Source organism: Brassica oleracea, chromosome C2 (assembly GCF_000695525.1).
Source record: "Brassica oleracea var. oleracea cultivar TO1000 chromosome C2, BOL, whole genome shotgun sequence".
Taxonomy (NCBI): domain Eukaryota; kingdom Viridiplantae; phylum Streptophyta; class Magnoliopsida; order Brassicales; family Brassicaceae; genus Brassica; species Brassica oleracea.
Window position 1 is genome coordinate 2,253,618 of NC_027749.1, and position 26,015 is coordinate 2,279,632.

The 26,015-nt window shown below is 40.3% G+C and overlaps 10 protein-coding genes across 13 annotated transcripts; 3 read left to right on the forward strand and 7 right to left on the reverse strand.

Moving 5' to 3' along the window:
- Positions 1-520: 520 nt before the first annotated feature.
- On the reverse strand, positions 521-2,734 carry LOC106327738 (protein ASPARTIC PROTEASE IN GUARD CELL 2). Its single transcript, XM_013765973.1, has 3 exons — positions 2,515-2,734; positions 1,718-2,155; positions 521-1,608 (listed from the first exon to the last, which is right to left on the reverse strand). The coding sequence occupies exons 1-3, from the start codon at positions 2,684-2,686 to the stop codon at positions 785-787; spliced, it is 1,434 nt and encodes a 477-aa protein (XP_013621427.1). The 5' UTR covers positions 2,687-2,734; the 3' UTR covers positions 521-784.
- A 3,022-nt stretch (positions 2,735-5,756) lies between these two features.
- On the forward strand, positions 5,757-7,650 carry LOC106324849 (ER membrane protein complex subunit 4). Its single transcript, XM_013762837.1, has 6 exons — positions 5,757-6,007; positions 6,073-6,129; positions 6,320-6,473; positions 6,944-7,041; positions 7,147-7,212; positions 7,327-7,650. Exons 1-6 carry the CDS (start codon positions 5,879-5,881, stop codon positions 7,363-7,365), a joined length of 543 nt encoding a protein of 180 aa, XP_013618291.1. The 5' UTR covers positions 5,757-5,878; the 3' UTR covers positions 7,366-7,650.
- A 284-nt stretch (positions 7,651-7,934) lies between these two features.
- LOC106326773 (ubiquitin carboxyl-terminal hydrolase 22) lies at positions 7,935-10,125 on the forward strand. Its single transcript, XM_013764693.1, has 3 exons — positions 7,935-8,909; positions 8,989-9,107; positions 9,221-10,125. The coding sequence occupies exons 1-3, from the start codon at positions 8,185-8,187 to the stop codon at positions 9,982-9,984; spliced, it is 1,608 nt and encodes a 535-aa protein (XP_013620147.1). The 5' UTR covers positions 7,935-8,184; the 3' UTR covers positions 9,985-10,125.
- A 135-nt stretch (positions 10,126-10,260) lies between these two features.
- Positions 10,261-11,565, reverse strand: LOC106326776 (enhancer of rudimentary homolog). The gene is made up of 4 exons (XM_013764697.1): positions 11,465-11,565; positions 11,196-11,304; positions 10,787-10,907; positions 10,261-10,374 (listed from the first exon to the last, which is right to left on the reverse strand). The coding sequence occupies exons 1-4, from the start codon at positions 11,465-11,467 to the stop codon at positions 10,275-10,277; spliced, it is 333 nt and encodes a 110-aa protein (XP_013620151.1). The 5' UTR covers positions 11,468-11,565; the 3' UTR covers positions 10,261-10,274.
- Positions 11,566-11,595: 30 nt separating this feature from the next.
- LOC106326774 (probable folate-biopterin transporter 6) lies at positions 11,596-14,141 on the reverse strand. 2 transcript variants are annotated; one of them, XM_013764695.1, is made up of 5 exons: positions 13,920-14,141; positions 12,938-13,604; positions 12,761-12,865; positions 12,442-12,612; positions 11,596-12,371 (listed from the first exon to the last, which is right to left on the reverse strand). In XM_013764695.1, the coding sequence occupies exons 2-5, from the start codon at positions 13,580-13,582 to the stop codon at positions 11,799-11,801; spliced, it is 1,494 nt and encodes a 497-aa protein (XP_013620149.1). In that variant the 5' UTR covers positions 13,583-13,604; positions 13,920-14,141; the 3' UTR covers positions 11,596-11,798. The 2 variants fall into 2 exon arrangements, with proteins under 2 accessions (XP_013620149.1, XP_013620148.1); XM_013764694.1 differs by lacking the exon at positions 13,920-14,141 and adding an exon at positions 13,684-13,876.
- LOC106326775 (putative methyltransferase DDB_G0268948) lies at positions 13,956-14,985 on the forward strand. Its single transcript, XM_013764696.1, has 2 exons — positions 13,956-14,116; positions 14,188-14,985. Exons 1-2 carry the CDS (start codon positions 13,967-13,969, stop codon positions 14,821-14,823), a joined length of 786 nt encoding a protein of 261 aa, XP_013620150.1. The 5' UTR covers positions 13,956-13,966; the 3' UTR covers positions 14,824-14,985.
- LOC106326772 (transmembrane 9 superfamily member 8) lies at positions 14,852-17,637 on the reverse strand (the record flags this gene model as incomplete). Its single annotated transcript, XM_013764692.1, is given in 7 exon segments — positions 14,852-16,195; positions 16,275-16,425; positions 16,492-16,604; positions 16,676-16,787; positions 16,873-16,982; positions 17,052-17,216; positions 17,579-17,637. Coding segments are annotated over 7 exon segments (1,868 nt in total), but the record flags the coding sequence as incomplete, so codon positions are not given.
- A 2,225-nt stretch (positions 17,638-19,862) lies between these two features.
- LOC106323161 (protein YLS9-like) lies at positions 19,863-20,483 on the reverse strand. Its single transcript, XM_013761320.1, has one exon. The coding sequence runs from the start codon at positions 20,481-20,483 to the stop codon at positions 19,863-19,865; it is 621 nt and encodes a 206-aa protein (XP_013616774.1).
- Positions 20,484-20,839: 356 nt separating this feature from the next.
- On the reverse strand, positions 20,840-22,311 carry LOC106324892 (CBS domain-containing protein CBSX3, mitochondrial). 2 transcript variants are annotated; one of them, XM_013762893.1, is made up of 6 exons: positions 22,154-22,311; positions 21,723-21,990; positions 21,561-21,642; positions 21,419-21,492; positions 21,289-21,349; positions 20,840-21,208 (listed from the first exon to the last, which is right to left on the reverse strand). In XM_013762893.1, exons 2-6 carry the CDS (start codon positions 21,981-21,983, stop codon positions 21,066-21,068), a joined length of 621 nt encoding a protein of 206 aa, XP_013618347.1. In that variant the 5' UTR covers positions 21,984-21,990; positions 22,154-22,311; the 3' UTR covers positions 20,840-21,065. The 2 variants fall into 2 exon arrangements, with proteins under 2 accessions (XP_013618347.1, XP_013618348.1); XM_013762894.1 differs by having other exon boundaries at positions 22,102-22,272.
- A 672-nt stretch (positions 22,312-22,983) lies between these two features.
- Positions 22,984-24,748, reverse strand: LOC106325491 (chorismate mutase 2). 2 transcript variants are annotated; one of them, XM_013763542.1, is made up of 6 exons: positions 24,674-24,748; positions 24,353-24,572; positions 23,774-23,860; positions 23,541-23,684; positions 23,371-23,463; positions 22,985-23,289 (listed from the first exon to the last, which is right to left on the reverse strand). In XM_013763542.1, the coding sequence occupies exons 2-6, from the start codon at positions 24,569-24,571 to the stop codon at positions 23,053-23,055; spliced, it is 780 nt and encodes a 259-aa protein (XP_013618996.1). In that variant the 5' UTR covers position 24,572; positions 24,674-24,748; the 3' UTR covers positions 22,985-23,052. The 2 variants fall into 2 exon arrangements, with proteins under 2 accessions (XP_013618997.1, XP_013618996.1); XM_013763543.1 differs by lacking the exon at positions 24,674-24,748 and having other exon boundaries at positions 22,984-23,289; positions 24,353-24,667.
- Between the last annotated feature and the right edge of the window lie 1,267 nt (positions 24,749-26,015).

The window sequence follows — 26,015 nt, forward strand, 5'->3', positions numbered from 1 at the left end:
GCAAAGTATGCCACTGACCTGAGTCAATTGCAAAGTATGCAATGTTAAGACAATGCCCAAAGAAATTTTCATTTGTTCAAGTTGTTAATATAAGGTTTCATTGAGTTGAAATACTTTTCAATGGTTAATTTTTTTTTTTAATTTGAATTTGCTGCACACACGTCGACATGTGGGCTCCTATACGGGCGGTACAGAACTCACTTACTGTATTTTGTTTCATCATCGAACTCCATTCTGTATTGGAATCAAAGAAAATGTATAAATCAACATTTTGGGCTTCTTCAATAGAAGATATAAACTAAGGGTGGGAAAAAAACCAAACCGAAACTGATTCAAACTAAACCAAAATTTATTATTTTTTCATTGTAACCAACATATGAATTTATGACCATGCAAAAACATGGTTTTTTTAAAAAGAATTAAACTTAGAGAACCCGATTAAACCAAACAGCAACACAAACCAAACCGAACAAAAACCGAACCGAAACCGATCCCAAACCGAACCGAAACCGATCCAAACTAAACTAATTTAATTAGTTTATTTCAGTCGGAAAGTTTCCAGAGTCCAATTAACCAAACCGAATCGAAACTAAACCGATAAAACAACCAAAATGCCCACGCCCCTGGTATAAACTGTTTTGTTGTATCCATCCACACAAATTTATTTCTGTACACTTTACTTCACACGCCCATAACGATCTCAGCCCAATTACACACTTGAATAAGAAGGATAAAGCTAATTAATGCCAAATCCATACAATTAAATCCACCCCTCTTTTCAGCTTTAACTACACCCATTAGGAGCAAACCCGACCCGCCCGCCCGCACCATCGTACACGACTTCCAGCGTTTGCTGCTGAACGTTCCCAAAGATGGCAGCGTTAGTGTCATCGCTATTCCCCGCAAACGCCAAACAAACCTGCGACATCTTAAACGCGTATAGAACCCCCGTCGATCCAAGCTCCACGACCGCGCCGCCGCTGAAAGAAAACGCCACTTTCGGGATCGTAACCGTCTTTAACCCGCTGAGATCGAAACACGTGTCCAAGATCGAGACCCCCGACGAGCTCGGATACTGACTCATCTTCGCCTTGAACGCGTCTTTCAGCGCCGCGTAGGCTTTCGGCGGGAGACGAGTGATGACGGTTCCGGAGTCGATCAAAGCCCCCGGAGTTGAGAAAACGGCGGGAGCGATCGCTAGCTTCTGACCTCCGACGGTGATTGCGACGATGTCGAGGCCGTAGAAGGACGTGCCTTCGGTGATCGTGGAGATCGGAGTGAATTTGACGGATCTGGAGATTCCGGCGGTTCCGAAGGTGAGGTGTCCGGTGTAGCTAGATGAGGAAGGGAGGCAGTAGGAGAAGATCTTGTTGTAAGTCGTCGCCGTCTGCGAGGGGAAGGAGAGCTTGTCACGGCCGAGTCCGAGAAGTCCCGCGACGCCGGTGAAGAGTCCTTGGTTGTTCTCGCCGCAGCCGAAGTAAACGCCGTCGAATACGTTGGAGCTCGTTAGCGTGAACTTCTCCTTGGCGAGAAACCCGACGGAGAAGGATTGATCGCCGTATTGAATCCCGTAGACGCACGTCGAAGCTGAGCAGCTTCCAGAGTTACCTAATCTCGGCGGGGAAAACGGTTAAAATTGGGAAACCGGTTAACATAACCGGATTAAAATTGAAAAACCGGTTAACAAAAATTGAGAAAAATTAACCGAGAATCGAACCTGTAGCTGAAGAGAGAGAGCTACACGCAGCCGAAGAGCACGAGACGTTGTAGTACGAGGAAGACGAGGACGGGTTAAAGATTGGTTCCTTTTGAGAATAGCATGTTTGAACGCATGGCTCGCATTGAATCCACGTCAGATCGCTTCCTGTGTCGAAGATGAGAGACTGATCGCGTTTCGGTGTTCCGATTCCGACCGAAACGACGTAGTTTCCTGATCCGAAGATGCTCCCGTCTTTAGCTGGTAGAGCCGTTGACTTGCTTTGTCTAACTCTGTCTGTGAGCTTCTTCGATAGTTTTGAGTGGATCGAGTTTACGCGGGCTTGGTCGAGTCTGAGGATCTCAGCATGGTCTGGACTCGTGGTGGCCTTGTCGCTGGTTAAAGACGAGCACGTGCCGTGCCTGTGCGTCACGCGCAGTGAGGACTTTGTATTAGACGCTGAGTAGATAAGTTCACGTTAGACACAACAACAAAAATGCATATATTATTGGAGCCAACACAGAGTTGTATTCATATTAATTAACTCACTTAACTTGCTAGCAAAAGTATACATATTTTCAATCAAGCATATATTACACATATCTAACTATCAATTTCTAATAATCATGTGCCTTACTGACAGTAATTTGGCCTTAATTGTAACTTAATCGATATTTAAACAATACCTTCATATGATCTTTACATAATAAGAACAACAAATATATAAAAGGACATACGAATAACATATTCATCTACCGTATGTATATAGCTAAAACACAATGAATCACCAGAAATTGAATTGGCTCAGAAAATAATACCTCTGGTGGAAAGAACACAAGGTAATGATGATGAAGGGAAGAGAGAGCTTAGTTCTATAGTATGAGTTAAAATCTCTCCATTCTCTCGTTTTTGAGCTCCATCAGTACAACCCCAACTGAGACATACACAAAGGATTAATATGATATTCAATACATTCCTAGTAGAGTTCATTTTATCTCTCTCTTCTTTGTCTCTTACAATAATTAAAAAGTGTGACTCAATGCATGACAATGGTTGGTCCTTTATAAGCAGGCTCAAGAAAGTCTCTAGTGGAGGTTGTTAAACTTTAGAAGCAATCCAGTCATCCACATATCACATAAGTTAGGGGACTCCAATCGTTTCACTAACAAGTTGGATAGCGACACATCATCTAGCAAAGGAGCATTATTGTTATTTTTGTGTGTTTTGTCGTTCACACACCAAGCGCAATATAATTGGATAATATTCCATTACGTGAGTAGTAAACCTAGTAGGTGCCAAATAATGCATGGATGTGTATGGTGCTCATATATTAATTTGTGACATAAAATAAAGTTTCAATTATTCAAATCTCCAACGATAACACATGTTATTATTAGTCCTTTAATTGATGTCTCACTAGTTTGATCATCGTGATATTTCGGCCAGACGTTGGCGGTTGGCATATATAGTCAATTGATGAGTCTCTTATTACTAAGAATACAATACAAAGCAATAGTTAAGGGTGATTTAAACTAAATACATTTAGAGTAGTACATCACTAGTTTTCATCATGATATTTTGGCCAAACATTGGATTTGGCAAGTCAATTGATGAGTCTCCTATTACTAAGAATACTATACAAGCAATAGGTAAGGGTGCTTTTAAACTAAATACATTTAGAGTAATGAGGTATCCAACAAAATGAAATCAATGCTTTATTTCATATCATATCACTTGATTCAATCTTTACTTATGCGTATACATGTAAGTAACATATCATATGTTTGTATTAATTGAGAAAAGAGGTGTTCCTTCACGAAATAATTCTCAACAACTAATTTTATATCATTTTCAGTAAGCATTCGGTAGATTAACTATTCTTCAGTTACATGCAAATTATCGTAAGATATTTCGAAGTTAGACGCTATGTACGCAATGATTGAGTGCCATTGTAACCGAAAACATTCATCTATGATTGAGATAATAAGTCCACAAGAACCTCAGTTAGTTGGATGGGTGGGCCTGGTTACATTTTCCGAAAAACAAAATTCGATTAATGAGTACAAGTGGGAACAAAAGATTAAGATTCTTATGAAGAATCTTCCGCTCTAATTGGTGACCAGGTTGAATGAAAAAATTGTAGTGAATTTTTTGTTCCTCCGATTTTGTAGCAGCTGTATTGAATTTTTTTGTCAAATTATTGGCATGCGGGTTCCACTCTTTTCCTCTAAATTCCTCATAGATGAATGAAATTATAAAGAAAAAATTTCCCCTTCAATTCAGGTGAGGAACAAAATGAAAAAAAAAACCTATTTTCTTATTTTTTCAATTATTCAAATGAACTTTTATTCATTATTTTGATCATTTTTTCCATTTCATCTAGTGGTTACCAGTCCAGGTCTTTACGTAGTGCCAGTGGGAGAAAGCTGGAATCTGCAGCCTAATTTTCTAGAAACTTAGAAAACGACTAATCGCCTATTCATGTGTGTTTTGGAAACTCGTCAGCCGTCCAAGTTCACCGTTCTGAGAATGTAGTTTCACTTGCTTACTCTCCGATTACTTGAGTTCAGTTTGTAATAGAAAGTTAAATTATAAAACTAGTGTCGCCAATTTTTCAAAAAATCAAATGGATGGTAAGAATTGTTTCATTAGAGTTCATCATTCCATTATATCGTAGGTTACAAATATTGGCGCTTATCATATTGATATATGTTCGTATTAAACAGAGAAAAAGGGTAAGAATTTATACTGGTTTTCACCAAAAACGTGGACGATATTTTAAAAAAAAACCTCTTATATGACTATTTGACGTATCAATAATGTATGTCGTTGGTTGGTTCCAAATATGAAACCTCTGCATTATTGAAAGGACTAATATACATTAGAATTTAATTTTATCATATTGTAACAATAGAAGCTGGATGATTGATTTACTATCCATTTACTACAGAACACCAATGTCAATTCTAACCTGGGTTATCATCACCCCTCTTTCAAAAAAGAAACATGTGTTACATCAAGTCATCAAAATAATGCAAAGGCAAATATGTTTAATGTCTATAAATAAGTTTTTAAAATATCGACGTTGAGAATATTAAAACACTAATGTTATCGTGTGTCACACCCCTAATTCATTTATATAGTTGCATGTATATAACAAGGTATTAACAAAATTTAGATCAAAATAATGATTATTATAAGTTTGTAGTTTTAGGTCTAAAGAAAAGATATACTTTTATAAAAATCTTTGTTTTCGGGGGTGATTGGTAAGTGTCGTGGCTTTTATTTTTTTGCTTTAAAATAATAGCTGTAGATTTATTTGTTGTAACTATTTTTGATGTAACTTTGTAAAGCACTATTTTTTTGCTCTAGAAATAAAACTTTCTACAGCCTTTTTTTAGAAATAAAAAAAATGAAAGCATTATTGGTTGACATGCATGGCTTTAAACTAAATCTTGGCTTTCTACATCATCTACCTCCACAACCAAATCACCCCTTTTATTTGTGGTGGCTCTCAACTTTTCTCTCATTATATATATTAACTTAGAAAAAAATATACGAGAATATTGTGGTAAGGATTCTATAAAAAATAAAATAAAAACTATACATCTAAAATAGAAAAATGTGGTTTTGTAATTGAATATCAATTATTGAATTTATAGTTATAGATTAGAAAGCTGATGTATAGCATTGTGGGAACTTCGTAGTTGTCACATTACATTCCATGCGATTACATTTGTTTCTCTTTCCTTTTCTTTTCGACCCACCATATAGATTATGTTATCGTCCGATGAGTTTTCCACTTAAATTATATACAGGGTCGGCTTAAGGGTAAGAGCCGAAGCGGGATGAGAGCGGTCTCTATGTTTTCGTTTCGGATAAGCATTTGGCTCATAAATGTTACATCGATTAAACCGAACCTGTAAACGGTTGGGAAGCCCAACAATATATGGGTTGGTAAAAGGCCCATTAAACAAATTGCGGGAAAGCCTAATAATGAAAGCCGAGATCCGTAAAGTAGCTGGATCCGGGTTAAAAAGGATCCGAACCAGGCTTGAAGAAACGGGTTTAGCTTTCCTTGTCACTCTATCAGAATGAGAAGATAAACGGATCCGATCTAGGTCGTCTCTTCTTCTTCTTCGATATCTATCTCCATCGTGGATCGAAGAGCTAAGGTGGAACATGGACAAAGGCAAAGCAGTGATGGGTGCTGGCCGGAGATGGGCCGTCGATTTCTCCGATCAATCTACCGTTCCATCTTCCCGCGACATCCTCGATCCGCCTGGCTTCTCTCGTGCTCCTCCCGAACAGGTATTGATTTTGAATTTCAATTTGAAATTGACTTGTAATTGCTACTGTATTGATATCGTTATCAGGATGATTCAGCAACGAGCCGCCAAAAGAAAGACGCTGAAGCTAATTGGAAACTTCAGGTTACTTAATCTCAAATCTCAAAGTCTCATTCTTTAAAGCCAATTGACTCTTTAATCTGATGTATTTATATATAGAAAAAAAAGGAAACTTTTTGTTTTTTTTTTGGTGATGGAGATTTGAGTTTGATGTGGATAAGTTTTGAATAGAGTTTTTTTCGTTGTTGTTGTTGTTGATGGTGAATGAGAGCAGAAAGCATGGGAAGTAGCGCAGTCACCGTTTAAGAATCTGATGATGATGGGGTTCATGATGTGGATGGCTGGGAACACAGTTCACCTCTTTAGCATTGGGATCACTTTCTCTGCTCTTTGGCAGCCTCTCAGCGCCCTCCAGAGTGTTGGCAAGAGTAAGCCTAACCTTTGATTCATCCTTTTTGTTCTGGTCACATTAGTTAGTTAACCTGTCATCTCATCCCACACATTATTATATGAAGCTATGTTTTTGATACTATGTTTTGAAATTTATAGCAAATGTCTATCATCAACATCATCATGTGCATTCAGTGATATACAATAGAGGAATCATGTTTTATCAGGCTAAGCGGTTAAAAAAACAGACTTGCATATACTTGAAATGGATAATTATAATCAAGTATAGGAATCATGTATGTGGAGTGGCATTTAATTCTGAATAAGAGATGAATAAAAGAACCACTTAGAGAGAGGGAAGAACTTACTTCTCCAGGATATTGGCAAAGCGGTATATTATTTCCATTTTTTTTGATATAATTGGTTATTTTACTACTTGACATATCTCCTTCTTGTGCATTGTTTTGAGTCCAGAAGCTTGCATCCTTACATTTTCTCTTGTGTACAGTTTTTGAGCCATTCAAGGATAACAAGGTGGAGCTACTTATGCCCAAGCTAGTGTTTCTTGCACTAAACCTTGGAGGGCTAGCTCTGGGTATCTGGAAGGTAATAAAGTTTCATGTTCTCCTTTCCCCTTGCCTCAAGGCAAAACGGACTAATAATAATTATGAAGTATCGTTTTCTCATACAAACAAATTTCTCTTTTCGCAGCTCAACACATTGGGGCTTCTTCCAACACATGCATCAGATTGGGTTTCATCCTTACCCCCTCCTCAGGTTAGTAATTTATTTCTCCAGCAGAATCTTGTGTCCATGTGTTTCAGCACAATCCTCTAAGCAATAATGTCTGTCCACATACACATCATCTTTCATTCCATTTCTATTTTTCAGGAGGTTGAACACTCTGGAGGAGGATATGTTTTCCACTGACAAGCAAGTCTCTCTCTCTCTCTGTCTTGTACTTTAAATAATAAGCCAAAACTGGAAGATGATGAAGACATTTTTCGTGAGATAACAGCCAGAGAAACTTAAATGATTTTGTTTAATACCGCCATGAGGGGGAAAGATTCATATGAACCTTCTCATCTTGTGATCTTCATGTAGCATTTCCAAAACTCAGAAACCATATAGCTTTTTCACTTTTTTAAGTATCATGTTCATCGTTCACCATTACTACGAACTGTATTATTATCACCAAAGGGACCTATTCTCCCAGCTTTTTGTTTCTCATCTTTCTAGACAAGAATGAATAATGTTCTACACCAATCAATGAAAGCATTGTAGACCTTCTACTCCATTCAGAAGGTCACGAGGTGAACTACTTCTAGGCTCTTTGGAAAAACTAGGTCAAGTTTTGGGGGGGGGGAAGCACAAGACGTGGAACAAAGTGCAGTCTTTTAGAATCATGTTAAGTCGGTCTACTCAAATATACTTTCCACGACAAAAATGTTATTTACATTAATGATTATTAAAGATTTACAGGAGAACAAATAAAAAAAAAAACACCCAAAAAGAGAAATAGATATTTTCCAAAAAAAATTCTGTCTTTCTATCTTCCTTCCGTTCATCTAGTGGATTCATAAAAACAAAAACAAATGAATCAAAATCAAAAATCAAAATCAATCCCTAAACAAATGATCCGAAAAATTCTACCTCGATTTGATTAAATAACATCACAATAAACAAAACAAAAAAAAGCTTCATTCTTTGTGAGATCTCCTCCAAATCAAATCTGAAAGTATTGTTTTCATGAAACATCCCGATCCTTGCAACCACTTATCTGATTACAAGCTTAGACACGGCACCGATGGTTACAAATCGTTACAGAACATGTTCACACCCCTCAACGACGGACGAATCAAGATCAAACTCCAAGAAACAACCAGATGCAGCCACTGCTCTGTTCCTCATCACCACAGCAGCAAGAGACTCTACATCTGCTTGATCTGCCAAACCGTATCTTGCTCAAGCCACCTCCTTTCTCACGCCCGATCCAACAAAGGCCACGATCTAGCAGTCGACGTCGAAAGATCCGAGCTTTACTGCTCCTCGTGCGTAGATCAGGTCTACGACCCCGACTTCGACGGCCTCCTCGTGTCCAAACAGGTTCTTGGTTCTCTCAGCGTTGCTGTTGCTAGTGATGGCGCTGGCGGTTGTGGTGTTAGATCGAGCAAGAAGAGGAGGTTGTTGGCGGACTCGCAGTTCCTTGTGGATCGGAGGGAGAAGTGGTCTTACCCATTGGGCCTGAGAGGTTTGAACAACTTGGGGAGCACTTGTTTCATGAACGCTGTTCTGCAGGCGCTAGTTCACGCGCCTCCGTTGAGGAACTTTTGGCTGAGCGGGCAGCATAATCGCGATCTTTGTCCTAGGAGATCGATGGGTTTGCTTTGTTTGCCTTGTGATCTCGACGTTATTTTCTCAGCTATGTTCTCGGGTGATCGGACTCCTTATAGTCCTGCTCATTTGCTTTACAGGTTTGGTTTGGTTTGGTTGATCATCGTCATAGACATTATTATTGCTTAGATAACTGATTTGATCTTTGTGTTGATGAAGCTGGTGGCAGCACTCGACGAATCTAGCTACTTATGAGCAGCAAGACTCTCACGAGTTCTTTATTTCGTTACTTGATTGTATTCATGAGAATGAAGGGAAGTCTAAGTGTTTGTATAAAGGTAAAATCTATTTTCAGTTTCTTGATGGAAACTTTTTTTTTTTTTTAAATCAAACAAATTAAAACTTTCAAGATTGGAACTTTATTTTGTTTTGTTCCTTTTGGTGTGCACAGATCATGAAGAGTGTCAGTGTATTACACACAGAGCATTCTCTGGTCTATTAAGATCTGATGTCACGTGCACAACGTGCGGATCCACCTCGACGACTTACGACCCATTCATCGACATTTCGCTTACTTTGGATTCGGCGAAAGGGACCAAGAGCAGGAACAGTGGTGAGCCAAGCGTGAACTCGCCGATGATGCCTACGCTCTCCGGGTGCTTAGACCTCTTCACGCGGTCGGAGAAGCTAGGTCCTGACCAGAAGCTGAACTGCCGAAGCTGCGGAGTCAAGAGAGAGTCATCGAAGCAAATGTCCATAAGAAGACTCCCTCCGCTCCTCTGCCTGCACGTGAAGCGTTTCGAGCACTCGCTCACCCGCAAAGCCTCGAGGAAAATCGACAGCTACTTGCAGTATCCCTTCCGTCTGAACATGTCTCCTTACCTCTCTTCCTCCATCATCGGGAAGAGGTTCGGGAACAGGGTGTTTGCGTTTGACGGAGAAGGCGAGCATGATGGTTCTGAGTTTGAGATCTTTGCGGTTGTGACTCACTCGGGGATGTTGGCGTCTGGTCACTACGTGACTTACCTGAGGCTTAAGGGGTTGTGGTATAGGTGCGACGACGCGTGGATCAATGAGGTTGAAGAGGAGGTGGTGAGAGGGTGCGAGTGTTATATGCTGTTCTATGCGCAGGAGAGAGTGGTTCAGAAGGCTCATAAGGAGTTGAGTTATCAAGTTATCTCCATGGCTGATGCTTTTCCCTTTGTTGATTGCTGACTCTCATCTTTTTTTTTTTTTTAACTTGGCCAAAGATTTTGATGCATTTTTTTTTTAACCTTAAATACTTTTTTTTATTGATTGAAGGTTTATGCAAAATATTTGGAAGCCAAGTTTAATGATGATTTTTTCTTCACAATATTAGTGTTCGAAGTTACACTTCTGTTATTACAAATCCAAGCACCACAACACCATATTCTCTTAAAACACATCTTGTTACATTAGGAATATATCATATAATGGGTGGCCATCTCTTAAGTTTTTAATGTCTTCTTCAGTGATCTTCTTCCTCATTTGCCTCCATTGGCAAGCCTCTTGAGATGGCTGAATGCCTTCTGCTTAATCCACTGCCTGTCATATGGCAGATACGCATGCATCGAGTGTTCATAGCTGCAATGTCACGCAAAAATCAGTAAATAAATAACCTGTGAAATTTTGTTATAATCATTCTTACAAGTGACAATACACTAATGACAATGAACATATAGTATCTACTAAAGGAATCAAAGCTTATACAACATGGGAATCCTAACGATACCTCTGTACACACTACTTGCCAGAGATCAACAAACCTATTGGATTCAAGTCACGTTTCAACTCTTCAGAAAACGTAACAGTAATAGTAATGAATAACTAATTGAGTAACAAATATATATACACAGTGAGCAGGTCATGTGAATTTGCCAGTGTTCTGGTATTGCATAGCATTTGGTAAAGGTTAGAGACATGGACACTCAGCAAACTGATGGTAGAGAAAACAAACATAATAATCCAATAGAGAGGAAGGAGGCTAGAGTCTTACACCAAAGCGCTCATGTCAGCAAAACCATCCATAAAGTTGTAAAGATCAGCAATGTCATAGCTCAGGTTTCTGAGAGATGGATTAATCTCCTTCAGCTTCCTTTCGTACAAGCCGCAAATACCTGTTGATAACAAAGCACACATTATATCCATCAGCTCATAACACAATTGGCTCCTTATCTTATCTCTTCTGACCATCTCAGCAGCTCACAGAAACATAAGTACAAACTAAAACCTCAGCATAATCATAACCAAAGTCAATAACAAGTAAACTATAGATAAGCTATTCAGAATAAAGCACACACACATCACTCATTATATACACCAGCTCATAAGAAAACTAAAAACCTCAGGCATAATCATAACAAGAGTCCATAATCATAATCATAACTATAAACTAAAAGGCTTACCATCCATAGCTTGGCCTATAGAATCGTAGTCCATAAACGTCCTCGTAGCTCTGCTTGGAGAGTTTTGCAACAAGATGATCGTGTGCCTACCGTTATGGTTGTTACTAGCCTACCCAACAAAAAGAGAAAGATGAGTATAATCATAACTGAGAGATTCAAAACAAATCGAAACGAAATCGAATCTGATCTTAACGTAAAGACTATGCTAGATTCTCTACGCGATTGAGTAAGGAATCAATTAAACTAACGTAAGAGGAGAAATCGATTACCATCCTCAAGTGGTAGATTGACTTCGATAGCAGATTCGACGGTTAGAGACGACGAAGACGAGGGAGCAAAGTGTCACTGTTTCAGAGAGCAAAACGAAAAGTGAAATAAGCAAGAATCTAGGGGGCTAAAGAGTAATATTACATAGAGAGAATCTGTCTCTTAACACGTGGCATTAGATAGTGAGAATAAAACAGCGTTTCTTCCATATACGAAATGAACAGACTACAAGCTGTTTTTCTAAATTAGCTGCGTGTACTCTCTTCTAAACATGAGAAACGACATGTAGTTAGTGACTCAAACATTTATACAAAACTACAAACTCGTCTCTCCTCTTCACAGAAGCAACAGTTTAATATCATCATCAGCATCGTCTGGTTGGTTCTTTGGAAACACATCAGAGGGAACGAGATCATCCAAATGATCAGAATCCGGAACTAGGAAAACGAAGCACAGCGTAGCGAATCTCAAGACGTTCCTGAGAAGAATCACGAGCCAGAGGTTCCCAAACTCGTGTCTGCTGACACCAAACGCGTGGAGAACGAACCCTCCGCTCCACTTGGAAGCAAGCTGTCCGAAACTATCGATGCACATGAGGAAGGCAAAGAACGTGCCTTCGATTCCCAGAGGACAAAGCCTCGTGCTGAGAACGACCATGGGGATCCACCTGATCTTGCTTATGATCCTTGAGAAAGATTCTTCCGTTACCACGAAGAAGGAATCTGGTATCCCAAGGAGAATGTTCCAGCGTTTGATGAAGACGAGGTCGAGCGTTCCTGATAAGGCGTATAGGAGCTGTGCAAAGAAGAGTGTGTTCCTGAAGGAATAGCTTTTGAGCTTCTTGTGGTATATGAGAACTCCAAACATCGATGCTAATGCTCCAATCGCGTAGATTATGCCCACAAACTCCTGCATTTGGACCATAATATATGTCAAGCCCATACCATATGACCACTAGTCTTAATTCTCTATAACTAACCTGGGAGAAGGCGGGACCAGCTTTAGGATCAGTGTACCAGTAGAAGTAGCCTTCGTGAGTACTGATGTTGAGAGCTAACGATATGAACATGTAGAGTGATGGCTTCCACACTTGAGGGTACTTTATTGTTTTGTACATTCCCTTCACCGCTACTCCTAAGCCATCTGCGTCCTGAAGAATATGATTGCTCAACGTTTCATCAAAATTTGAAGTGATTGGAAACAGAGGAAGTAAGAATAAAAATTACAAACAAATAAGCACAACGCAACTGCTAGTGAGAGAGAGAAAAAAGAGTTTATATTACATGCAGAGCTCTCACCTTTTTGTTTTTCTGTATAAGGAAAGTAGAAGATCTTTTCTCGTAGATGAAAATCCCAAGTATGATAATCGTTGCAGGTGGCAATGCTAATACCCCTAATGCTCCCTGTCAATAAGAATGTAACATTATAAACTTTAAGAAGAGCAAAAAAATTAACAGAAAGGTAGAAAGCTTAACCTGAGGTCCAAGCCAGTGAACAAAGACTCCACTAGTCGCGTAACCCACCAAAGCACCAGCAGACGAACAAACCATACAGAGACTCTGAATATCAGGAGCCAAAGACCGGATACTGATACTATTCGTTGCTATACACGCATCAATCACCACCTCTGCAATGGCCATAGCCGCAGAGACACCTAAGAGGCAGCTCAGAGCCAAAGCAGCGGGCAACTTACCAAAAACCACAACTGCAACCGCAGAGACCAAACCAAGAACACCAGCGACCACAAAGTAAGGCTTTCTTTTGTACCCTCTGATCGGGAAAACATCGGTGAAGAGACCCCAGACGGGTCTCATGACCCAGGGGATGTAATACAATCCCATGTAAAGCTGCACGACCGACGGCTCCACTTGCTGGACATCTTTCCAGTAATAGTCCGTGACGACTTTGAATACCGAACCGGAGAACCCTTGGTTTAGGCCGTACACAAGGACCACGCCAACAACAAAGCTCGGGTTTAGCTTAGAAGACAGCATTTGCAGCCACTGGAATGGCTGAAGGAGAATAGAAACGACACCGTTTCTTCCACGATGCCTTGTCATGTCCACAGAATGATCTGAAACTGGTTTCAGCAGAGGCTTCTCAGTTTCTAGCGTCTCCATGGTGTGAATTTACTCTTCGGATCTGAAAGTAGTGAAAGGGAGAGACTTTAATAGTTTATTATTTTAGTGTAAACGAAACTCCTTTTGGACTTTCAACGCACTTGGCATATATAACTTGTGGATTCTGTAAGCAATGACGTCTTTCTTCAACTACCTTAATTATCTAATCAGCCAAAGAGTCAATGTTCCTCCTAATCGGTATGAACAAGTAGTTAAACAAGTAATTAACCGATATGGGCTAGAGAGCTACTTTACACTATAATCCAATTTGAAAAAAATAAGGAGAGAGCTACGTGCAAAACATGTAGAAGATCCACACAAGCGCAAAGAGACTTACTATATATAGGAGAGGAAGCACAAAAAGAATCAAAGCACAGAGAAAAAATGGCAGGACTGTTTGATAAACAAGCTGACCTATACCTAGACGCCAGACCTAATTACCCCTCGGAATGGTTCTCCAAGCTCGCCGGCCTCACGGATCACCACGTTTTAGCCTGGGATGCCGCCACCGGCAACGGCCAAGCAGCTCTCGCCGTCAGTATTTGATCTTACTTATTTTCGCATCAGATCTTTGCATTTTTGACGAGTTTCGCCGCGTGGAACAGGTCGCAGATCACTACGAGAGAGTCATAGCCACGGACATCAGCGAACCGCAGCTGAAGCTCGCGACGCCGCATCCCAAGATCGACTACCGCCACACGCCGTCGACGATGACCGACGACGAGCTGGTGGAGCTGATCGGAGGAGAGAGCTCTGTGGATCTGATCACCGTCGCTCAAGCCGTGCACTGGTTCGACCTCCCGAGATTCTACGCGGTCGCAAAGCGCGTCCTCCGTAAACCGGGAGGAATCATCGCCGTCTGGGGATACAACGACGTCGTGGTGTCGCCGGAGTTCGACGAGGTACAGTACCGGTTCCACGCCCAAACGCTGCCGTATTGGAAGTATCCGAATATTCAGCACGTGTTCGATGCGTACGGAGCGTTGCCGTTTCCTTTCGAGAGCGTGGGGATGGGATCGGAAGGGGAGCCGTTGATGCTGGAGATGCCTAAGACGACGTCGTTCGAAGGGATCGTAAGGATGTTTAAGTCATGGTCGGCTATTGTGACGGCGAGAGAGAAAGGTGTGGAGTTGTTACCGGAGAGTTTGGTGAGAGAGCTCGAGACCGCTTGGGGAGGAGCTGATCTTATTCGTAATGTCGTTTACAAAGCGTTTATGATCGCAGGGAAAGTTAGCGTTTGAAATCATCAAACGTTTTAAAATTCGTTTCTTTCATAAAAAACGTTTAATAAATATAACTCGCACATAGGAATGAAATGAACTGACAAATGTGTGTTAACAAAATCAAACAAAAATACACTATTATAACGTTCAGATATATTAAAAACTCTCTTTTTTTCTGCAACAAAACCATTTAATTAAAAGAAGATAAACTATAATCACCTTTCTTCTTCCTCTAATCAATCTTCACAGAGGAATAGATGAGCCTTGTGAACCAGAGACAAGCGTAGAACCCAATTGTTCCTGTGAGCACAAAGAACGCGTAAGACGCGATGAGCATGTACCCAAAGTAAAGCATCGCCGAGACCAGCTTGGTGATCTGAAGCTTTGTGAAGAAGTAGAACGTGGCGTAGAGGAAGAGATAGAGAGCCGATGAGCCTGATGTTAGGTAAGATCTCCACCACCAAAGGTAGTCCTCACTGCAGAGCTGGAAGTAGCAGAGCACTACCGTTATCTCGGCGCAAGTGACGATGAGGATTACAAAGACGAGGAAGAGGAACCCGAAGATGTAGTAGAACTGGTTGAGCCAGATGGATGTGAGGATGAAGAAAAGCTCGATGAAGACCGCACCGAACGGTAAGATTCCTCCGATGAGGATTGAGAAGATCGGGTTCATGTACCAAGCTTGCTCCGGGATTTGCCTTGGGATCTTGTTGGTTTTCACCGGGTCGTCAACGGGTGGTTTCTTGAAACCGAGGTAAGCTCCGACGAAGACGAGAGGGACCGAGATGCCGAACCAGAGGAAGATCAAGGCGAACATTGTTCCGAATGGGACGGCACCGGATGACTTCTGTCCCCAGATGAGAGCGTTGAGGACGAAGAAGATGGATGAGACAACCGCAGGGAACAAGAAGGCTGTTCTGAAGGCGATCCTCTTCCACTCAGTTCCTTTGAACATTTTGTAGAGACGCGAAGAAGCGTATCCAGCGAAGAGTCCCATGAAGACCCAGAGGAGAAGCATGGCCGTCATGAGACCACCACGGTTCGACGGGGAGAGAAACCCGAGCATCGCGAAGATCATCGTGACGAACACCATGCCTAGACACTGGACCCCTGTGCCAACGTAGACGCAGAGGAGATCCGAATTGGCGGGAAGTCTGAAAACATCGCCGTGGACAAGCTTCCATCCCGTCTCTTCTTGAGCTTCTTCCTGAGTCTCGAGCTCGTTGTACCGCGAAATGTCGCGGTAAAGTGTCCTCAGCATTATCATCGCCACCATACCAGATAGGAAAAGGACGATCATCAGAGAGTTGACGATGGAGAACCAGTGGATTTGGTTGTCGCTCATTAGAAGATAAGCGTCCCATCTAGACGCCCACTTCACTTCACTCTCCTGAACAAGAGGGAAAGCAGAAAAAGTATTGAGAGCAAGAACTCTCCAACAGCACTTATTATAAGACGCAAGAACTTGCCTCGAATTCAACATCATAAGTGAAGATGATCTCCTTCTTTGGTTCAACTTCTTGAGGGGTGGACGAGCTAACGACCAGGCGTTTTTTGTGAGGATCACAGGTCGTCAGACGGGCCTTCTCACTCCACTCTCCATCGTATTCATGCTTAACACTACAAACCAAAGGAAAAAATAATCAGTACTGAAGAAACATTTAAATTATGGTACAAGAAACGCACCTGTAAGGTTTGACCTCAAACCCCACAATCCTTGCGGAATCAGTTTGCATATCTAAGTGATATCGAACCGTAAACGCCAAGTGATTGTGCATAAAGTACTTTTGCTCTTTGCTCTGTGCATACAAAACACACAATTTAGAAAACCCATTTAAAAACACTGTTGACAGTCAGGAAACCCACTTACCCCCTCATACTGGCCTTTAAGACCAACGTGATAGCCAAGCTGATAAACAACAGGTGGAGAACCCTGATCCCCTCTTTCAATCGGGACCACGAGAGGAAGGTTGTCGAGGATCCTAGCATAGCATACACAAGAAAGACTCGTAAAAAAAAAACTGACACAAGGAAACGAATGAAAAGTTTCTATTTTTGGGTCCCTACATGTTGACACGGTACTCATCATCGATCTTTTCTTTGAACGCTTTGGCTGTCTTGCCATCAAGAGTGACCCGGCAGAGAACGTTGCACATCTTCGCCTCCCGCATTTTGAACTGCAGTTGTTTCAAAGGTTAGAGATAAAGCACAGATCATTCAAGAATCGAAAGACAGTAGAGACAAACCGAATAAGGTGCATTTTCAATGCGGTCACCGCGAAGCACTTCTCCAAGATTCTCAGTACTATCAACAATCTTCTTGGGTTGACAAAAGGGAAGAGAGTAATACGAGTACGGAAGCTGAGTCTTGATGGAGGTTAGTTTATTCACTTTAACCTTCAGCTCATCACCCTGCAAACAAGAAAGTATCAGATAAAGACTCAACTTAAAGTAGCAATTGCAATCAAAATTAATCAATTAATCAGAATTAATAAAAATTACAACGAACGTGATACAGCTCGCCTGTAATGCCTACATTGTTCAGATCGAGAGATTCGTGAATCGGAAACCAAATCCACAGCTAAAACCAATATCTAAGGAACAAAAGAAAATCTTAAGCAGACGTCGGTGGATCAGCACACCGACGCTCATTTTCTGTAAGCTTTCTCGCGGATCAAATCAACACCGTACCAACCAAGACCGAGAACGCAGATCGAGGAGATCCAATTCAGATCTAAAAGCCTAGGAGCACGAATTTTTCGAAACGTTTTTACCTTTTCGAAATCCTGAGGAGCGACGCCTGGGAGGTAGAAAGAGTGAGCGACGTGAATGAAGAGGAGGAGAGTGAATGCGATCGCGGATCTCCGAAAGTCCATAGCCATGACTGTTCCCACTAAAGAAATTGCCAGATCTGAAGCTACGCTACGCTAATACAGTTTGTTTATACGCTTCGAGACGACGAAGATTCCCCGCTTGTAGTGTTAACAGCCCGGTTTATTCATCCGGTTCAGTTCGTTACTGTTTGATCCTTATCAACCATTAATAATTCGCCACGTGGGCACTCGTGAAGTTTTTCCACTAAATCGATGGTGCCTCGTGCCCAGTTATACTCAGAAAAACTGTGTTTTGTAGAGATAGATTTTTTATGTTTTCAATAAAAAAATTACAAATTTTAATAAAATTAATTGGATTTATTGAAAGATTATTGGTTAAAAAATATTGGAATTTGATAAATTCAAAAAATGTTGCATGTTAATGTGTTTTGTTAATATGTGCGAAAACACCAAAACATCGATCTTTATGAAACTGAGAGAGTAGGCCTGGGCATCCGAGTCCTTGGGTCGGGTTCGGGTCGGGTCTTATCGGGTCCGGGTCTTTTGGGTCCTAGAATTTTAGACCCGTATAGGTTCTTAAAAAAATTTGGATCGGTTCCGGGTCGGGTCCTATCGGGTCCGGGTCGGTTCGGGTCCACTTGTCTCGTACTTGTTAATACCCAAAAAAAATTCGGGTCTTTATTGTGCCGGATCGGTTCCAGGTAGTTCGGGTCCATGTTCGGGTACATTTCACATTTTTCAGGTCGGTTCCTGATATTTTGGGTCAATTCTACATATTTTCGGGTATAAATATGAGTTTCGGGTCTAATTATACCCATGAACCTGCAATACCCGAACATATAACCTTTAATTAACATAATACAATATCCATGACAATAAAAACAATTTGAAAACCTACGGTAGTGCAGTTCACCAAATACATTATCCATTCTTTTGCTCACATAAAGCTTGATCAAGTTTCCATTCCAAAACACAAAAAAAAAAGCAGAGATCATCATCATACTCTTAATCACAACAACAAAAAACAAGTCAAAGTCGAACTACATAATAACTTAATTATAAAGCAAGGCACAACAAGAACAATAGTTACAACATAATCAATTCACGATCAAGTCAAAGTCGAACAGCATGGCGAACTTGAACAGAAAACATAAGCAAACTCAAAACAAAAAAAAATATGAACAGAACAAAATTTTGAACAACAAACAATAAGAACAAACTCAAACTAGAACAATAAACATGCAATTATACGCAATTACACATCAAGTCAAACCTGGGATCGATTTCTGGACGTTTCTGATGGAGGAGAAACATTGGATTCTCTTATTCCAGTTTGTTATTTGCTTGATTTTCGTATTTATGGGTAGTAAATCCCAATTTTCTTTTCTCAATTGTTTTTTGGGGGAAATGGAAACAATATACAAGGAAAACTGGGAAAGTGTAAAGGACTAAAGGGTAGGTGCATCGGGTTTCAAAACTCATTAACTCTAATATTTCCGGTTCCAAAAATACCCGATCGGGTCCCGGGTCGGTTCTGGACCCGAACCTGCTACTCGCGGGTCCTCCATCAGTAGACCCAATAGGGTAAAATTCTCGGGTTCTGGTTCCAGACCCGAAACTGTATTTTCGGATTGGTTTCGGGTCGGGTCCTCGGGTCCGGGTAAAATGCCCATGCCTATGAGGGAGTATTTGTTAACTGATCAATAGCATTGATAATGAATGGAGTATCTATTTTAGATCTGCTTTTGTTATGTTTTCTGCACAAGTGCTTACTTTTAAGTTCTTTTTTTCTTTCAGGGTGAAAACTATAATTGTAAGTTCATAAATCATATAAGAAAAAAAAAAAGAACTAGATCATAGATTCAGTATAGATCCAAAGCTTTTAATGTCTTACACGTAAATAAAAATATACTTAATGTTCTATCTTGTAAGTTTTGAAGTAATCTTTGACTAAAGTGCTGTGAAAAAAACTGTGGTCCACTTCAAAACTCATATGCAACAGTTTGACAGCTTGAAATGTTCCTAAACTCTTAGCATGAAAATCAAAGCATAACATATAAACAAATTTATTGCACATCTTATATTGTTGCTAAAAAAAGGAAAAAAAAATCCAATAGATGCTGAGGACTTATTCTAAGCCTTTTAATTATAGTACTCCAATGATCTGAAAAAGAAATAAAAATGACTAAACATTATAACTCATGCCCTACAAATGAGTGAGATCTCAAAAATGGATGCGGCAGTCGGTGGATTGAAATCCAGACCCTCTTACAGCATCAGAGGAACTCAACTGCACCTTGACCCCACAACGAACACGTGGCTTAAACCGCCACGTGTTCACAAGCCCAAACATAAGCCTAGTCCTAAGCTTCAGCTCCACGTCGAGCCCATAAACACCAGAGCGCCTCTCGTCTTCAAATCTCCCCCGGCCGCGATCACCGAGCAACACTAGATTCTGGCCTTGGAACACCGTTCCAACGGCAACCGTCGACTTGTGACCCTGGTAGAACGGCGGCACGGACGCGGTTGCTAACCGGTGATGGTCGTAGTAGATCCTAGCGTCGAACCTGTCGTAGTGGATCCCGAGGCGAGAGTTGGAGTTTCGGATGGAGAAACCGAGCGAGAGATTGTAATGGAGGTTGGTATTGTCTGGATCAAAGGTGAACTGCGTTAGCTCTGCGCCTTGGACTCGGAACTTGACGGCGTCGTGTCGGAGCATGGCCCAGACGATGAATGATACTGTGCAGACAATGATGACTAGGGTGATGAGGGAGTTGATCGCGAAGGCTATAACGGCCCACAAGATTTTTACGATGCTTTCGCAGCAACCGCAAAGGCAACACATCGTCGTGATCGTAAACAGATAGAAATCTTACGAAAGCTAAAAAAAAAAAAAAAAAACCAGAGCGTTTCTGAGTTTAACCAATTTGGTTTTGTCTGTTGTGGTCCTCAGTGGTTTTCTCAACTCTTCCTCCCGCTTCTCCCGTTTATTTATATTGACCATATATTTTCAGAAAATTAAAAGGAAATTGTTCTTTTTTAAAAATAAATAAAAAGGAAATCGTTTTAGAAAAGTTTAAAAATAATTTGTTTACCATTATGCATATAGTTTACAATAATTGCGTAACAAATGTTATAATCACAACTGATTTATTAAAACGCATGATTTCTAACAAAATAAAACATAACATCATAATAATAATATTCAATAAAGAGAAGAGTCCTTTTGTTTTATTATCTTGCAGAGTAGCTCAAAACCCATGTCTTGACAAGTTAACCAATGAAAACGACAGACAACAACAACAACAACAACAACAAAAATCAGAGAAGACTCCATATTTACATTCGATCTTAAAAGCTTTAGAGGATCATCAAGCAGTGGATAAAACACGGTACGTAACACTTTTCTTACCAATCTTAAAACCGTCTAGTAACCTCCCTGGATAAAAGCATTTAGGCGGTCAAGCTCCTCACGATGCTCAGTCACCACTGCACGGACCACATCACCTATGGACACCATTCCTACCATACCCTTGTCTTTTATCACCGGAATATGCCTAATCCGGTTATCTGTAACATTAAACCGATATTTTAAAACCCAAACATTTACATTTTTAATGGAGGAAATATGTATTAAGGTTTCTACTTACCTGTCATTAGCTGCATAGCCCGCAAGACCTTGGTCTCTGGTGTCACGGTGATAAGTTTATTCTACAACCACCAATTCAACAGATCTAATCAGTTTAATCCTCAGAAAATATTTATAAAATGATTCAGTACCTCTTCAGTCATAATGTCTCCTACTTTTGTTGATTTGGATGATCTACCTTGCACTATGATCTTCCTAAGATAATCTAAAAGATATAACAATGTCAAAACACACAGAACAAGAAATTTCATTGACAGTTTAAATTTGCATTACCTCTCTCTGTAATAATACCAGCAAGAGATTGTTGCTCACCAGGCTTCACAACCACCAACGCACCAACATTATGTTGTGTCATCTAACCAAAACACAAACATTAAAAAACACCAAAAGATAATGACTATTTAAAAAAAAAAATGCAAATGGATATATACATACGGATTTAACAGCGTCGTAAACAGTGTCATCAGTAGTACACCAAAGCCAAGATCCATCAGCACTTTTGCCTTTAGCTTTCATGACGTCAGAGATGGTCGTGCTCTCGAACCCATGCTCCTCCATACGAGAAGGCTGAGTCGACTCGGAGCGTGACCCAAACACAGAAGGCTGACTCGCCGGGTTGATCACACGGAGATGCTGCAGCAGAGAGGCTCTCACAACGTTTCCACCGGACACAAACGAACGAATCGCAGCTTGCATCTTTTACCTGATAACGGATTCAAATATCATCAGAAGAAGCAAAACCAGATCTACAACGATAACGAATCTAACGAAAATATAATGATCTGCATCAGATAAGCTAAAAGTGGAAACTTACTTAAAACATAAAGGAAACGCTGTAGAGACAGCGAAGAAGGAGGGATTCAGACCTGAGATTAGAGAAGAAGAATGGATCGGAGTGGGGGAGCTGAAGAAGTCTAGAGTATGAGCAAGAGCCAGGTGAGGTGAGGAGAGAGTTGAGTGGGAGAGTTTGAAGGGTTCTTTATGGATAATCATCAAAATATAAATAAACTGTTTTCCGACAGTGACACACTGACGCGTTGTCCTTTTTTTATCCTTAAAATAGTGATGACTGGTTCATTCAATTATTCTGTCTTATCCAGGTATTTTTAGTGGGCCGACTTATAACTTTGACCTAAGGGTCACTATAATAGGCCCAGGCTAAAACTATTCAGTTTTAATCCAGTCCGGTTTATTAACCATGTGGATTCTGTTTATTCGGTTAATTTGAGTCAGGTAATTTCGGTTCGGGATAGGTCGATTCGCTCAAAATCCCACAAAATTTAACCCAAAAAATCTGTCCGGTTTTGTTGTAGGTTAATTTTGATTTTTAGTTTCATTTCCTAAAACAACTTTTTGGTTTCGATTAAATTTCAATATAATTTTCTAATAATACTCAAATATTTTCCAGTTAAATTCAATTATTTTTGGTTAGCTCGGTTAACTTAATTTGGTTGTTTCGGTTAGTTTTGGATTATTCAGTTTTTTTTTAAGTAGAAAACCGAACCGAAAACAGAATCATTTTTTTTAATCCCACTGGACTGAACTAAACGAGACTCAAACCCAACGAAAATTGGTTCGGTTCGGTTTGGCTGGTTTGCACGAAAACCGCAGGCCTAGTTTATCCAGTCCGGTTTACCTATGCACTGTGAATGTTATTTTGGAAAAGTTTCAATATCTTTGATGATATTCTGTATTGAAACAACTTTGTAAGAGTTTGTGGGAAAGACAATGGACTCATGAACTTCTTGTTTCAATGTCTCAAGATTCAATCGAGACGACGTAGAAGATACTCAACCTCGACGTCCTTGGTAAGAGGGATAAGCCATTCTCCATAGATGCGAGAGACGAGCGATGGATCCACTTTATAGTTCTTCTCACTCTCCTCATCACCAGAGACGCACTTCACCTCTTGTCCAAACGTTTCTGCTTTCTTCTCAACTCTCTTCTTAACCATTTCTTCCACTTTCTCAAACGTCAAAAGCTTCATTAATGCCTCTGTATCCTACAACAAGTTAGCTTTTGGTCTCATCATTTAATAGAAAACCAAATAAATCCACATTTTGTTAACCACTAGTTTGTCTACCTTAGAGCAAATGGCAGGCTCGTAATCATGTGGAGCATCACTGAATTTGACCTCAGCAACAAACTTACCATAGTGAATCCTTCTCGAAATAGCCTTAAACAAGATCAAAATCATCAAGAGCTAAACCAAATGTACAACTGATTTTGTAAATCCAAAGAAGATCTCCTTACTTGTAAACAAGCGAGATCAGAAGCAGCAGTTGATGCATAGTTGCCATCATCACCAGGTTTGACAAACGAAGGAAGCAATTCTTTAAAGTAAACATCCCAAAGGCGTTTGTTTATGTTAACAGATGAAGCCTTAGGATAAAGAGCCTAGACAAGAGGAAAAACAAAAGTACTGGTTAGATTCAAGCATAAGAGTTCAAAAGGAGAATGCTTCAAGACTTTTACTACCAACATACCTGTGGATATTTGTGCGTAGGAAAAACGGATTGAGGAATGTTGTCAAGGAAGAAAGGATTCTCCTCCGGGTTATCGTATCTTCCAACCTAATTAACATAACACTGAGTCATTCAAGTAAACCAATCAACAAACATGTAGGATCATCTCTTCGGTTCAAATCTTTGAGATGAATTTTATCACATAAACATTCAGACAAAACAGAACTAATCTCCCATTGATAGTCTCTACATATAATGAGTCTTAAACAACTAAATATATAAGATAAAAGCATGAGACAAAATATCTCGGAAGTTGGAAAGGATTTTAAGTAATATATAAAATAGATGAGCTAATCAGCTTATAGCCAATTGGTTTTTGAGGTTAAAAACTGATTTAATTTAACATGGTATTACAACTTAATCCATACAATTTTATCCGATCCACATTGATCCGCACCAAAGTTTGTCAATCCGCTCTTATCCCAACATTCCAAGATTGACTCTCTCTAGCTTGATAGTTCAGTTATAACAGACGATGCAGTTTATTATCTCTGTATTTGGAACAAGGATGAGTTTGAATGGGGTGTGAATCCTTACTACCTTAGCTTGGATGGTTTCAATCTCTCTGACAAAGAACTCAGTCAGAGAAGAGGAGTTTCCTGAATCTAGGCAGCGAGATTCCTCGAATGCAGGTGAATTGAGTGGGAACTTAGCTCTCTCGATCAAGCTGAAGACGATGGTGTCTTCTTGTCTGATCAATGATTCCCTGATCGAGTCAAGACTCAGTTGTACATCAGACTCGACGACGACGCTTGACATGCTGATTCAAGCACGAGATCAAAATCGATGGCGTAACCAAACAAAGCTCACGGAAGCTAGAGAATAACAATTGTGAGATGGAGATTTTTCAAAAAGACTTACCTGAAGATACGCTTCTACTTCTTACTCTCACTCCTTTACTTCTCGATGTTGACTTTTTGAGTAGCTTTAGACATCTTTTCAGAGAATGAAAAATAAGAAATTACGAAAAATTATAACACGAGGCGTATACAACTGGGCTGATCGAGGGCCCATTGTTTTAGGGCCCACCTAGATTCAAAAACTCGACTATACAAATATATCCTCATAGATTTGTGTCCTTGTCTACTTTCTTGCTATTTATAGTGTGATTTATTGTGGCTGCTTGAAGGAGTAGTGATCATTTTCTTAAAAAAGTAAAGCATGCATTCTAAGCATTAATCTAGTGCAGGAAAATAACATTTTGAAAATATTATCTGTAGAATAGATATGTTCTAATGAAATCTAAATTCTACTCTTTTTTTTTTTGTGTCAGTGTGTCATAAATTTTGTACTTGAACTGTTAATGTTGATATGCCTTGAATCTGGATGTTACATCTAGGCGATGGATGTTACATCACGTATATCATACCAACTCGGTTGCATCAAGGCGTTGCATCAAGTTATTATGGATGTTACATCTGATCGTGGGCTTAAGCCCATGAGTCCGTTTAGTCTAGGGTTTTAGATGCGAGATGTTACTATATATATCTTGTATTCGAAGTAACCCTAAACTTGCACTTTGTAAGCTCAATATCGCCTCCAATAATAAGATCTCTCTTTGCCCGTGGATGTAGCCCTAGGGGTGAACCACGTTAAATATCTGTGTCGTAGTTACATCGCTTTTATTCATCTGTTTCCGCATCTGTTCCTTCTCACAATTGTTACAACAAACTGGTATCAGAGCTTCGGGTTGTGATCTAGTGAGAAGATGTCTGGAATAAGAGCGAAGATCGACAAGTTTGATGGGAGAAATAGCTTCAGTCTTTGGTAGATTAAGATGCAGGCGTTGTTGAAGCAACAAGGCATCTGGGGACCATTACCAGAGAAGAAATCTGAAGCAGCTGATTTGGAGACTCTAGAAGAGAAGGCGTTCTCAACAATTTTGTTGTGTCTAGCAGACGAGATCATCATCGAAGTGTCGGATGAGAAAGCCATAAGGCATCCAGCTCAGGGACAGACAATCAAGCATCGGGGTTGTTTGTCAGTGGTGTGAAGGGACATCGGAACAGAAGGACTTCGAAAGATAGGAAGTCGTTTCCAAGAGGTCCTAAAGCATCTGATATTTGCAACTATTGCAAAGAGAAGGGACATTGGAAATCAGACTGTCCCAAGATGAAGGAGCAGCAGTTTGGGTCTGTTGCAGTAGCTGAGGATGAAATCAAGTCTGACGACGACATCGCTCTTGTTGTGCACGGACACACAT

Bases quoted from the DNA above. Each gene is read 5' to 3' on its own strand.
- LOC106324849 (XM_013762837.1), top strand. From the start codon at position 5,879: ATGGACAAAGGCAAAGCAGTGATGGGTGCTGGCCGGAGATGGGCCGTC. The intron at 6,474-6,943 runs GTAAGCCTAACC...TCTTGTGTACAG, and splicing joins CCTCCAGAGTGTTGGCAAGA to TTTTTGAGCCATTCAAGGAT. The intron at 7,213-7,326 runs GTTAGTAATTTA...TCTATTTTTCAG, and splicing joins CATCCTTACCCCCTCCTCAG to GAGGTTGAACACTCTGGAGG.
- LOC106327738 (XM_013765973.1), bottom strand. From the start codon at position 2,686: ATGAACTCTACTAGGAATGTATTGAATATCATATTAATCCTTTGTGTA. The intron at 2,156-2,514 runs GTATTATTTTCT...TTATCTACTCAG, and splicing joins TTGTGTTCTTTCCACCAGAG to CGTCTAATACAAAGTCCTCA. The intron at 1,609-1,717 runs GTTCGATTCTCG...CGCCGAGATTAG, and splicing joins CTCTCTCTCTTCAGCTACAG to GTAACTCTGGAAGCTGCTCA.
- LOC106324892 (XM_013762893.1), bottom strand. From the start codon at position 21,983: ATGCAAGCTGCGATTCGTTCGTTTGTGTCCGGTGGAAACGTTGTGAGA. The intron at 21,493-21,560 runs GTAATGCAAATT...TATATCTTTTAG, and splicing joins TGGTATTATTACAGAGAGAG to ATTATCTTAGGAAGATCATA. The intron at 21,350-21,418 runs GTACTGAATCAT...TGGTGGTTGTAG, and splicing joins GAGACATTATGACTGAAGAG to AATAAACTTATCACCGTGAC.
- LOC106323161 (XM_013761320.1), bottom strand. From the start codon at position 20,483: ATGTGTTGCCTTTGCGGTTGCTGCGAAAGCATCGTAAAAATCTTGTGG.
- LOC106326776 (XM_013764697.1), bottom strand. The intron at 10,908-11,195 runs GTAAGCCTTTTA...TGTTATCAACAG, and splicing joins TATAGGCCAAGCTATGGATG to GTATTTGCGGCTTGTACGAA. The intron at 10,375-10,786 runs GTAAGACTCTAG...GTGACATTGCAG, and splicing joins GCTGACATGAGCGCTTTGGT to CTATGAACACTCGATGCATG.
- LOC106326775 (XM_013764696.1), top strand. From the start codon at position 13,967: ATGGCAGGACTGTTTGATAAACAAGCTGACCTATACCTAGACGCCAGA. The intron at 14,117-14,187 runs GTCAGTATTTGA...CGCGTGGAACAG, and splicing joins ACGGCCAAGCAGCTCTCGCC to GTCGCAGATCACTACGAGAG.
- LOC106325491 (XM_013763543.1), bottom strand. From the start codon at position 24,571: ATGTCAAGCGTCGTCGTCGAGTCTGATGTACAACTGAGTCTTGACTCG. The intron at 23,685-23,773 runs GTATGTTGGTAG...CCTCTTGTCTAG, and splicing joins CTACGCACAAATATCCACAG to GCTCTTTATCCTAAGGCTTC. The intron at 23,290-23,370 runs GTAGACAAACTA...AACTTGTTGTAG, and splicing joins AGCCTGCCATTTGCTCTAAG to GATACAGAGGCATTAATGAA.
- LOC106326773 (XM_013764693.1), top strand. From the start codon at position 8,185: ATGAAACATCCCGATCCTTGCAACCACTTATCTGATTACAAGCTTAGA. The intron at 8,910-8,988 runs GTTTGGTTTGGT...GTGTTGATGAAG, and splicing joins CCTGCTCATTTGCTTTACAG to CTGGTGGCAGCACTCGACGA. The intron at 9,108-9,220 runs GTAAAATCTATT...TGGTGTGCACAG, and splicing joins GTCTAAGTGTTTGTATAAAG to ATCATGAAGAGTGTCAGTGT.
- LOC106326774 (XM_013764695.1), bottom strand. From the start codon at position 13,582: ATGGAGACGCTAGAAACTGAGAAGCCTCTGCTGAAACCAGTTTCAGAT. The intron at 12,613-12,760 runs GTGAGAGCTCTG...CATATTCTTCAG, and splicing joins TTATACAGAAAAACAAAAAG to GACGCAGATGGCTTAGGAGT. The intron at 12,372-12,441 runs GTTAGTTATAGA...GTCCAAATGCAG, and splicing joins CTGGTCCCGCCTTCTCCCAG to GAGTTTGTGGGCATAATCTA.